At 40.0% G+C, this 13,112-nt stretch overlaps 1 protein-coding gene across 1 annotated transcript in view; it reads right to left on the bottom strand.

Annotated features, from left to right (window-relative positions):
* Nucleotides 1-5,267, bottom strand: part of JAM3 (junctional adhesion molecule 3) — a 195,024-nt gene extending 189,757 nt beyond the window's left edge. The window contains exon 1 of the mRNA XM_053691509.1: nucleotides 5,154-5,267. Within this exon, the coding sequence (XP_053547484.1) occupies nucleotides 5,154-5,199 (46 nt within the window). The 5' untranslated portion in view covers nucleotides 5,200-5,267. The remainder of the gene's footprint in view (nucleotides 1-5,153) is intronic.
* Nucleotides 5,268-13,112: the final 7,845 nt, after the last annotated feature.

Here is a 13,112-nt window from a genome sequence, read left to right as displayed (position 1 = left end):
AAGCATCTCTCCCTCCAGCCCCTGTATATAAGGAGACAAGCATCTCTCCCTCCAGCCCCTGTATATAAGGAGACAAGCATCTCTCCCTCCAGCCCCTGTATATAAGGAGACAAGCATCTCTCCCTCCAGTGTGTATGTATGTATGTATGTATGTATGTATGTGTATGTATATATATATATATATATATATATATATATATATATATATATATATATATATATATATATATATATATATATATATATATATATATAGTGTAGTTTTAGGTTTAATTGTAACTTAGGTTAGGATTTATTTTACAGGTAATGTTGTAATTATTTTAACTAGGTAGTTATTTAATAGTTATTAACTATTTAATAGCTATTGTACCTAGTTAAAATAAATACAAAGTTGCCTGTAAAATAAATATAAATCCTAAAATAGCTACAATATAATTATTAGTTATATTGTAGCTATATTAGGGTTTATTTTACAGGTAAGTATTTAGCTTTAAATAGGAATAATTTATTTAATAAGAGTTAATTTATTTTGTTAGATAAAAATTATATTTAACTTAGGGGGTGTTAGTGTTAGACTTAGCTTTAGGGGTTAATACAATTATTAGAGTAGCGGAGAGGTCCAGTCGGCAGATTAGGGGTTAATACTTGAAATTAGGTGTCAAAGATGTTAGGGAGGGCTGATTAGGGGTTAATACTATTTATTATACTGTTTGTGAGGCGTGAGTGCAGCGGTTTAGGGGTTAATACATTTATTATAGTAGCGGCGAGGTCCGGTCGGCAGATTAGGGGTTAATAAATATGTAGGTGTCGGCGATATTAAGGGCAGCAGAATAGGGGTACTTAGGGATAATGTAGCGGCGGTGTGCGGTCGGCAGGTTAGGGGTTAAAAGTTTTTATTATAGTGGCGGCGATGTGGGGGGACCTCGGTTTAGGGGTACATAGGTAGTTTATGGGTGTTAGTGTACTTTATAGCACAGTAGTTAAGAGCTTTATAAACCGGCATTAGCCCATAAAGCTCTTAACTCCTGACTTTTTTCTGCGGCTGGAGTTTTGTTGTTAGAGTTCTAACGCTCACTTCAGCCAAGACTAAATACCGGCATTAGGAAGATCCCATTGAAAAGATAAGATACGCAATTGGCGTAAGTGGATCTGCGGTTTGGAAAAGTCGCGGCTGGAAAGTGAGCGTTAGACCCTTTCCTGACTGACTCTAAATACCAGCGGGCAGCCAAAATCAGCATTAGGAACACTTAACGCTGGTTTTGACGGCTAACGCAGAACTCTAAATCTAGGCGTCTGTATATAAGCAGTTCTCCCTTTATTCACTGCATATAAGCAGTTCTCCCTTTATTCACTCTGTATATAAGCAGTTCTCCCTTTATTCACTCTGTATATAAGCAGTTCTCCCTTTATTCACTCTGTATATAAGCAGTTCTCCCTTTATTCACTCTGTATATAAGCAGTTCTCCCTTTATTCACTCTGTATATAAGCAGTTCTCCCTTTATTCACTCTGTATATAAGCAGTTCTCCCTTTATTCACTGTATATAAGCAGTTCTCCCTTTATTCACTGTATATAAGCAGTTCTCATTGTATTCACTGTATATAAGCAGTTCTCATTTTATTCACACTGTATATAAGCAGTTCTCATTTTATTCACTCTGTATATAAGCAGTTCTCACTTTATTCACTCTGTATATAAGCAGTTCTCACTTTATTCACTGTATATAAGCAGTTCTCACTTTATTCACTCTGTATATAAGCAGTTCTCACTTTATTCACTGTATATAAGCAGTTCTCACTTTATTCACTCTGTATATAAGCAGTTCTCACTTTATTCACTCTGTATATAAGCAGTTCTCACTTTATTCACTCTGTATATAAGCAGTTCTCACTTTATTCACTCTGCATATAAGCAGTTCTCACTTTATTCACTCTGCATATAAGCAGTTCTCACTTTATTCACTCTGTATAAGCAGTTCTCCCTTTATTCACTCTGCATATAAGCAGTTCTCCCTTTATTCACTGTATATAAGCAGTTCTCACTTTATTCACTCTGTATAAGCATCCAACTTTCCCGCTGTGCATATAAACAGCCATCCCTTTATTTACTGTATATTACTATCCCTTCCACCTGTCTATATAAGGTTCAGCTCTTCCTCTATTCACTGTATTTAAAGGACATCTCCCCCTCCTGTCTGTATATTAGGTTCAGTTCTCCAGACCCTCCCTGTATAAGGGGTATCTCTCTCTCCTCTCTGTATATAAGGGGTATATCTCCTCTCTGTATATAAGGTTCAGCTTTCCAGATATTCACTGTATATAAGGGGTATCATTCTCTCCTCTCTGAATATAAGGTTCAGCTCTCCAGATATTCACTGTATATAAAGAGCATCCCTCCCTCATCTCTGTATAAGGTTCAGCTCTCCAAATATTCATTGTATATAAGGGGTATCTCTCCCTCCTGTCTGTATATAAGGTTCAGCTCTCCAAATATTAACTGTATATAAGGGGTATCTCTCCCTCCTGTCTGTATATAAGGTTCAGCTCTCCAGATATCTATTGTATATAAGGGGTATATCTCCTTGCTGTCTGTATAGAAGGTTCAGCTCTTCAGATATTCATTGTATATAAGGGGTATCTCTCTATCCTCTCTGTATATAAGGTTCAGCTCTCCAGATGTTCATTGTATATAAGGGGTAGCTCTCCCTCCTGTCTGTATATAAGGTTCAGCTCTCCAGATATCTATTGTATATAAGGGGTATCTCTCCCTCCTGTCTGTATATAAGGTTCAGCTCTCCAGATATTCACTGTATATAAGGGGTATCTCTCCCTCCTGTCTGTATATAAGGTTCAGCTCTTCAGATATTCATTGTATATAAAGGGGTATCTCTCTCTCCTCTCTGTATATAAGGTTAGGCTCTCCAGATGTTCATTGTATATAAGGGGTATCTCTCCCTCCTGTCTGTATATGAGGTTCAGCTCTCCAGATATCTATTGTATATAAGGGGTATCTCTCCCTCCTGTCTGTATATGAGGTTCAGCTCTCCAGATATCTATTGTATATAAGGGGTATCTCTCCCTCCTGTCTGTATATAAGGTTCAGCTCTCCAGATATTCACTGTATATAAGGGGTATCTCTCCCTCCTGTCTGTATATAAGGTTCAGCTCTCCAGATGTTCATTGTATATAAGGGGTATCTCTCCCTCCTGTCTGTATATAAGGTTCAGCTCTCCAGATATTCACTGTATATAAGGGGTATCTCTCCCTCCTGTCTGTATATAAGGTTCAGCTCTTCAGATATTCATTGTATATAAGTGGTATCTCTCTCTCCTCTCTGTATATAAGGTTAGGCTCTCCAGATGTTCATTGTATATAAGGAGTATCTCTCCCTCCTGTCTGTATATAAGGTTCAGCTCTCCAGATATTCACTGTATATAAAGGGGTACCTCTCCCTCCTCTCTATATATAAGGTTCAGCTCTCCAGATATTCACTAATATATATATATATATATATATATATATATATATATATATATATATATATATATATATATATATATATATATATATATATATATATATAAATAAAGAGCATCCTTTCCTCATCTCTGTATATAAGGTTTAGATCTCCCACTATTATAAGGAGTATCTCTCCCTCCGGTCTGTATATAAGGTTCAGATCTCCAGATATTCACTGTATATAAGGGGTATCTCTCCCTCCTGTCTGTATATAAGGTTCAGCTCTCCAGATATTCACTGTATTTAAGGGACATCTCCCCCTCCTGTCTGTATATAAGGTCCAGCTCTCCAGATATTCACTGTATATAAGGGGTATCTCTCCCTCCTGTCTGTATATAAGGTTCAGATCTCCAGATATTCACTGTATATAAGGGGTATCTCTCTCTCCTCTCTGAATATAAGGTTCAGCTCTCTAGATATTCACTGTATATAAGGGGTATCTCTCCCTCCTGTCTGTATATAAGGTTCAGATCTCCAGATATTCACTGTATATAAGGGGCATCTCTCTCTCTCCGCTCTGTATATAAGGTTCAGCTCTCAAGATATTTACTGTATATAAGGGGCATCCCTCCCTCATCTCTGTATATAAGGTTCAGATCTCCCACTATTTATAAGGAGCATCTCTCCCTCCTGTCTGTATATAAAGGTTCCACTCTTTATATATTTATTTTATATAAGGAGCATCCATCCCCTTGTCTGTATATAAGGAGAATCTATCCCAGTTGTCCTTATATAAGGAGCATCATCCCCCTTGTCTGTATATAAGGAGCATCATCATCCCTCTTGTCTGTATATAAGGAGCATCATCCCCCCTCTTGTCTGTATATAAGGAGCATCATCCCCCCTCTTGTCTGTATATAAGGAGCATCATCCCCCCTCTTGTCTGTATATAAGGAGCATCATCCCCCCTCTTGTCTGTATATAAGGAGCATCATCCCCCCTCTTGTCTGTATATAAGGAGCATCATCCCCCCTCTTGTCTGTATATAAGGAGCATCATCATCCCTCTTGTCTGTATATAAGGAGCATCATCCCCCCTCTTGTCTGTATATAAGGAGCATCATCCCCCCTCTTGTCTGTATATAAGGAGCATCATCATCCCCCTTGTCTGTATATAAGGAACATCATCCCCCTTGTCTGTATATAAGATTCCACTTATCAGATTTTCACTTTATATAAGGAGCCTCAATCCTCCCTGTCTGTTTATAATATTCTTTCAGATACTCACTTTATATAAGGAGCATCCCTCCAACCTGTCTGTATATAAATATTCCACTTTTTACATATTCACTGTATATAAGGAGCATCCCTCCCCCTGTCTGTACATAAGGTTCAGCTCTCCTGTATATAAGAAACATCCCTCCTGTGTATAAGGTTCAGCTCTCCTGTATATAAGGAACATCCCTCCTGTGTATAAGGTTCAGCTCTCCTGTATATAAGGAACATCCCTCCTCTGTATAAGGTTCAGTTCTCCAGCTTTTCCCTGTATATAAGCAGTATCGCTCCCTCAGATCTCCCTCAAGTCACTGTATATAAGGAGCATCCCATTACCCTTTCCGCTATACAATAAGTCACTCACTCTCTAGTCTCTGTGTATAAGGCGCAGCCCACCACCCACAGCCCGCACGTTACTCACCGTGCATGAGGAGGAGCAGCACCCCGGGGCCTCGCCGTGACGCCATCTTAGTCGTGTACTACTAATCCCTGTAACTAGTCCTCCCGGGGAGCAGCGCCCAACCTCGGCACTAAGCCACGCCCCGCGACCTTATAGGCTGACTGAAACCGTTAGCTTTCTTAAACCCCGCCCCTTGCTGGATCTTATGAAGCAGTAGAACCTCCCGCTCTTATCTGACCCCTCCTACCATAACTATAGCCACGCCCCCGTGCCAGTGATGGAAAACCGTTATGTGTGTAACTCTGGGAGAAGCATCCGAAGTCAGACTGTAAGGTACCTAGGCGCGCGCACCCTCATCGCGTGCACCCGAAGCGCACTTTTATTAAACGCTCCTCTGTTCCTGCGTCAAGTGATTTTGTATCTTAATTCCAGAATTTAGAAGACGCAGCTCATGGGGCTGTTTCTTTATATAAATCAACTCTATAGTTTATTCCAGTGGTGCAATTCTATTTTTTGGGTGGGGATCCCCCAAAGGTAACGCAGTAGTAAGGAATAGTAATACTATACATGCTTCTCTGTATAAAGAATTTGACGATAGGTAAATAGATAGATACTAGATTAGATAGACATTGAGATAGATAAATAGATTCAACTGGCTGCTATGGGCCCCTACAAGCACTTGGGCCCTGGTGGAACTGCACCTGCTGCACCAATGGTAGTTCCGCCCCTGCTCAAGACGTTTTGGGTCTAAGAATGAAGATGCCCCATCCATGGGCTCCATGTACGAACCAGCGAAAGCTGCTCTGGAGCTTTTGTGGGGCAGGTTTGCATATGCGAGCCTGCTTCCCGCAATGTAAGAAGCAGCAGTCATTAGACCGCTGCTTCCTACACCCTACGCCACCTCTTAGGTAGCGAGGGAAAATCACAGAGAGCTCGCTCGCTCTCGGTGATTGACAGCCCCTTCAGTCGCGTGATTGGTCGCACGATTTAAGGGGCGGGCATTACACACTCCGATGAGTGTAAAAAACAAGTGAGGGGAGCTGTGTGCATTTCAATACATAAATAATATGTGTTACCGTGACCTTTAAATGAGCTTCTCGTATTGGTTTCAAAATTCAATCATAATATATATTGCGCTATGATAAGGTAAACAAATAGGTGAAAATTGGGTGAAAAATAGTGAAAATATGACTACAAGAGGTTAAAAAACAAAATATTTAATTTTTGCCATACAAAACAATATTGGACTAGATAATATATTCTGATAGGATAATAAGTGGTAAAGAGCTCTATTACCTTGCGTATATTATATATTAAAATTCCTTAATCAAAAGTTAAAATTGACAATAAATTCACAATAAATTCATGCTATAGTGTTCAAAGCATATGATAAAAACAGATTAAGTTAAAATAATTAACGTAGGAGGTGGAAATAAATGTTCATCTGATGAATTGCAAGTATCTTTTGATGTGACTTTAAATGTGACTTTTAGTTGGAAATGAAATTACTCACAGTTTGCATGAAATAATTTTTCCAGGTGTCTGATTGGTTGAAACAGACAAGCCTTTATGTGAATAAAATAATTTTTCGCTGTAGTTAAAACTTGTAGATCAAAATTGTAGATGAAGATAACAACTACTGGATGGTAAAGATGCTGAAACTGTTTACCTAGACTGGGTTTGCAGGAGTTTCAGTTGTTGATAAAACTTGGTTCTGTATATTTAAACTGTTATCTAAGACTTGGTTTGCAGGAGTTTCAGTTGTTGGTATGACTTAATTAAGGAACTGTTTACCTTGTATTTATTTGCTGGAGTTTCTATTTTTCTGGTTGCGTGAGGTGTTTGAACGCTTCTCTTTGTAGGTGTCTGTTTGTAGCTGAAACTATATACCCTCCCAGGGTTTGCTGGAGTTTCAGTGAATGATGGTTGGTCTGTAGTGAAACTGTTTACCTAGGAAAGGTTTGCAGGAGTTTCAGACCACCTGTTGGTTATAAAAATCTTTTCTTAAGAGTTGCTGGAGCTGTATACCTTTTTCAAGGTTTGCTGGAGCTTCAGATCTGGTGAGTGTCCACTTTAAGTCTTGTGGTGCTCGGTGTATAGCAATCACCGGTAACAGATTTTTTCGTGTTCAGTCCTGGGTAGTCTCAGATGCAGACTTGAGTTGTTGGAGTGCACACTAGGGGCAAATCTACGCGTTTCGGCTTCAGCCTTTATCAAGATCTTGACAAAGGCTGAAGCCGAAACACGTAGATTTGCCCCTAGTGTGCACTCCAACAACTCAAGTCTGCATCTGAGACTACACAGGACTGAACACGAAAAAATCCGTTACCGGTGATTGCTATACACCGAGCACCACAAGACTTAAAGTGGACACTCACCAGACCTGAAGCTCCAGCAAAGGTATACAGCTCCAGCAACTCTTAAGAAAAGATTTTTATAACCAACAGGTGGTCTGAAACTCCTGCAAACCTTTCCAAGGTAAACAGTTTCACTACAGATCAACCATCAATCACTGAAACTCCAGCAAACCCTGGGAGGGTATATAGTTTCAGCAACAGACACCTACAAAGAGAAGCGTTCAAACACCTCACGCAACCAGAAAAATAGAAACTCCAGCAAATAAATACAAGGTAAACAGTTCCTTAATTAAGTCATACCAACAACTGAAACTCCTGCAAACCAAGTCTTAGATAACAGTTTAAATATACAGAACCAAGTTTTATCAACAACTGAAACTCCTGCAAACCCAGTCTAGGTAAACAGTTTCAGCATCTTTACCATCCAGTAGTTGTTATCTTCACCTACAATTTCAATCTACAAGTTTTAACTACAGCGGAAAAATTATTTTATTCACATAAAGGCTTGTCTGTTTCAACCAATCAGACACTGGAAAAATTATTTCATGCAAACTGTGAGTAATTTCATTTCCAACTAAAAGTCACATCTAAAGTCACATCAAAAGATACTTGCAATTCATCAGATGAACATTTATTTCCACCTCCTACGTTACATACAGAACCAAGTTTTATCAACAACTGAAACTCCTGCAAACCCAGTCTAGGTAAACAGTTTCAGCATCTTTACCATCCAGTAGTTGTTATCTTCATCTACAATTTCGATCTACAAGTTTTAACTACAGGGAAAAATTATTTTATTCACATAAAGGCTTGTCTGTTTCAACCAATCAGACACCTGGAAAAATTATTTCATGCAAACTGTGAGTAATTTCATTTCCAACTAAAAGTCACATTTAAAGTCACATCAAAATATACTTGCAATTCATCAGATGAACATTTATTTCCACCTCCTACGTTAATTATTTTAACTTAATCTGTTTTTATCATATGCTTTGAACACTATAGCATGAATTTATTGTGAATTTATTGTCAATTTTAACTTTTGATTAAGGAATTTTAATATATAATATACGCAAGGTAATAGAGCTCTTTACCAATTATTATCCTATCAGAATATATTATCTAGTCCAATATTGTTTTGTATGGCAACAATTAAATATTTTGTTTTTTAACCTCTTGTAGTCATATTTTCACTATTTTTCACCTATTTGTTTACCTTATCACAGCGCAATATATATTATGATTGAATTTTGAAACCAATACGAGAAGCTCATTTAAAGGTCACGGTAACACATATTATTTATGTATTGAATACACACAGCTCCCCTCACTTGTTTTTTACCCCATCGATCCCTCACAGTTGTTTGAAGGAACAGCTGTTTATCAGGGTTGAGCTGTCTCAATCCAATAGGTGCACTCACTCTTAACTGTTTTCACTATTAACACTCCGATGAGTGTGTAATGATATATACGGGCAAGCGGATCAACAGATCCGCTGCCCGTGTGTAGCAAAGGCGGGCAGACAGCTTCGCGAGTTGGGAAGCTGTCCGCCCGACGCTTAGTACATGGAGTCTCATGTCTGTTTGAACCGTTGTCAGCAGCAGTGGCGATTCTATATACCCTTCCTGACGCTGTTTGTACCTTCTAGCCACATCCCAGATCTACCTAGTCGAGGCCATAACTGCTCAGTAATTCACTCGGACCACGGATTGACATGTGACTCCTCCCCTACCAGTGCTGACTACACCCCCAGAACAGCCACACTTACATCTCCCACAGAATACCCACAACTGTGCCCGTGTTCTTTCCTAAGGCTAAGCATTTGCCCCCCATTATTAGATTGCTGGTGTCAGCACCGGTCAGCAGATTAATGTTCAGCTTAAAGTTTCACACACCAGCTCATACCAAGCTGATGAACCCCACAAAACACTATTAGCCAGAATATGCTCCCCCTAAGTACTCCCTATGTGCCACCTCATACACACAGAGCTGAATAGCTCTACCAGTAACATACAGAGCAGTGTTCTTGCCAGAAACACACAGAGCTTTAACTCCATTCTCACAACAACACTTCAAATCTGTGCAAACTGTAGAGACATTCAACTCTACAACTAACCAGAATTGTGATATTTCAAATATATTTCAAAATTATATACCAACAATATATTTTTCTTCCATGTGGTCAACTCAGACTCTCCACTACAACTCTCTTTAAGCATTACATACACTCAACATATCTGCAAGACAAGCAACTCAATCAAAGATTAAACATTGCCGCACATCTCAACAAGCAATACACTTAGCTTTCCTGCAAGAAACTTCCCTGTAACTCTCTGCAAGCAATACAGACACTCTGCTTTCCTGGAAGGTGACATTACTGTCTCCTGTCTACAATCAAGAAATGTGTGAGCATGTTTTCCACATTTGCTTGGGCTATTTTACAAACACTTTCATTTTCTTACTCTGTCTTATCAGGTCCCCATCCTCCCCCTCTGTCTCCAGCTAACCCCCTGTTCTTAAAATCCTGCACATCTTCACATATTTCTACTTTCTTTTCACAACAGCGACTGAGACAAACATTTATTTATTTCTTACCCTACTGTTTAGCCATTTATAAAGCCCCTTTAAGAACACCTGCTTATAAACAAATATACTGTAATGGGGTTTGTGCTTTGGAGCCCAGCAGTAGAGATGACTGGAAACTGGTTGTCAATTTCGCTAAAAGGTACAGAGGTAACATTCCTTTATTGTTTTTTTCTCTTAGGCAGGATAAATACAGACTAGGCAAGTTTATTGTATTGAATCAGGAACTGGAATCTGTAACCGAATACTGAACACAGAACTTAGATTCTGTGGCGCTGTACACAGGACATGGAATCTGTGAAGCTAAGCACAACACACACAGGGCTTGGCATCTGTGAAGCTGAACACTAGACACATGACTTGGAATCTGTGAAGCTGAACACTAGACACAGTTCTTGTGAAGTTGGACACAGAACTTGGAATATGTAAAGCTGGAGACAGAACTTGGAATCTGTGAAGCTGAACACTAGACACAGTTCTTGTGAAGTTGGACGCAGAATTTGGAATCTGTGAAGCTGAACACTAGACACATGACTTGGAATCTGTGAAGCTGAACACTAGACAGTTCTTAGAATCTGTGAAGCTGGATGCAGAACTTGGAATCTGTAAAGCTGGAGACAGGACTTGGAATCTGTGAAGCTGAACACTATACACAGGACTTGGAATCTGTGAAGCTGGAGACAGAACTTGGAATATGTGAAGCTGAACACTAGACACATGACTTGGAATCTGTGAAGCTGAACACTAGAAACAGGACTTGGAATCTGTGAAGCTGAACACTAGAGACAGGACTTGGAATCTGTGAAGCTGAACACTAGAGTCAGGACTTGGAATCTGTGAAGCTGAACACTAGACACAGTTCTTGGAATCTGGGAAGTTGGACACAGAACTTGGAATCTGTAAAGCTGGAGACAGAACTTGGAATATGTGAAGCTGAACACTAGACACAGGACTTGGAATCTGTGAAGCTGAACACTAGAGACAGGACTTGGAATCTGTGAAGCTGAACACTAGAGACAGGACTTAGAATCTGTGAAGCTGAACACTAGAGACAGGACTTGGAATCTGTGAAGCTGAACACTAGAGACAGGACTTGGAATCTGTGAAGCTGAACACTAGACACAGTTCTTGGAATCTGGGAAGCTGGACACAGAACTTGGACTCTGTAAAGCTGGAGGCAGAACTTGGAATATGTGAAGCTGAACACTAGACACAGGACTTGGAATCTGTGAAGCTGAACACTAGAGACAGGACTTGGAATCTGTGAAGCTGAACACTAGACACCGTTCTTGGAACCTGGGAAGCTGGACACATAACTTGGAATCTGTGAAGTTGAACAGTAGAGACAGGACTTTGAATCTGTAAAGCTGGAGACAGAACTTGGGATCTGTGAAGCTGAACACTACACACAGGACTTGGAGTCTGTAAAGCTGGAGACAGAACTTGGAATCTGTGAAGTTGAACAATAGACACAGGACTTTGAATCTGTGAAGCTAAACACTAGAGACAGGACTTGGAATATGTGAAGTTAGAAACAGAACTTGGAATCTGTGAAGCTAAACACTAGAGACAGGACTTGGAATATGTGAAGTTGAACACAGGACTTGGAATCTGTAAAGCTGGAGACAGAACTTGGAATCTGTGAAGTTGAACAATAGACATAGGGCTTTGAATCTGTGAAGCTGAACACTAGAGACAGGACTTGAAATATGTGAAGTTAGACACAGAACTTGGAATCTGTGAAGCTAAACACTAGAGACAGGACTTGGAATATGTGAAGTTGGACACAGAACTTGGAATCTGTGAAGCTGAACACTAGAGACAGGACTTGGAATATGTGAAGTTGGACACAGAACTTTCAATATGTGAAGCTAAACACTAGAGACAGGACTTGGAATCTGTGAAGCTGAATACTAGACACAGGACTTGGAAACTGTGAAGCTGGACAACAGAACTTGGAATATGTGAAGCTGGACACATAACTATAACTTGGAATCTGTGAAAATGAACACTAGATACAGGACTTGGAATCTGTGAAGTTTTACATTAGACGTAGGACTTGAAATCTGCAGAGCTATGCCCTGGAGACACAGGACATGGAATCTGCAGAGCGATGCACAGGACTGGAGAGTACCCACACCGGGTGAAGTACTGGATACACAAGTTTAAGAAAGGCCAGACAGGACAAGGTCAGGTGCCACACTGGCACACAGGATTTAATACAAATAATATGAGCAAAGTCCAGGCAGGACAAGCCAGGTGTCAGGATACCTGGAATAAGTATGCTCTTATGAAAAACATTAAGATTATCCAAAAGAATGGTCCAAAGATTTGCCAGGTTCAGGAGCCAGAAAATCACCAAAACAGCAGATTGCAGGATACTGGTCAGAGGCACAAACACAGGGGTTAACCACAATGTCAGGACAGGAAGTGGTCTGAGGAACAGTCTTTTATAGAGATGCTGATTAGGTAACTGCCTGCAGCTGGCAAGCAGATGGAGCCAAAGAGCCAGTCACTGTAGGCAGTAGGACTCAGAAATGATCAAACTGAGCCAAAGCCCTCCAGTGGCTCAGAGGGGAAAGCCACAAACAGCAGAACAACGGGACCCAGCCATTGGCATGACACATACACCATAATTCATTACATAGCTGCTTTGTATTCTACTGATCCTCCAGCTATCACACATTCTCAAAACAAAAACATTGTCATAATAATATGTCTTTCCCCTGTCCTATTGTGTTTTACAATTGTTCTTCTTTAGATTGTAAGCTTTAGAGCTTCTCTAACTGTAGCTCATTTTGTTTAAAAGTGTATCTACAACTTTTTGCGCTCAAAGGCACTTGTCACGGATACTGACAACAGGGACCCAAGGCTACCCCCACCCCCTACTACCTGGGTCACTGTTTATTACCTTGTTTTCTGGCCCCTTATGGATTACGGGATGTCCCAAACTCTCTCCCTCTTATGCTCTCACTGTTCATACTTTCTCTTGGAAGAGCTGATATCTTATCACCTGACCCCTAAATTTAGATCTTTTGCC

Source organism: Bombina bombina, chromosome 8, assembly GCF_027579735.1.
Source record: "Bombina bombina isolate aBomBom1 chromosome 8, aBomBom1.pri, whole genome shotgun sequence".
In the NCBI taxonomy this organism is placed as follows: domain Eukaryota; kingdom Metazoa; phylum Chordata; class Amphibia; order Anura; family Bombinatoridae; genus Bombina; species Bombina bombina.
This window is presented reverse-complemented; position numbering and strand designations above follow the sequence as displayed.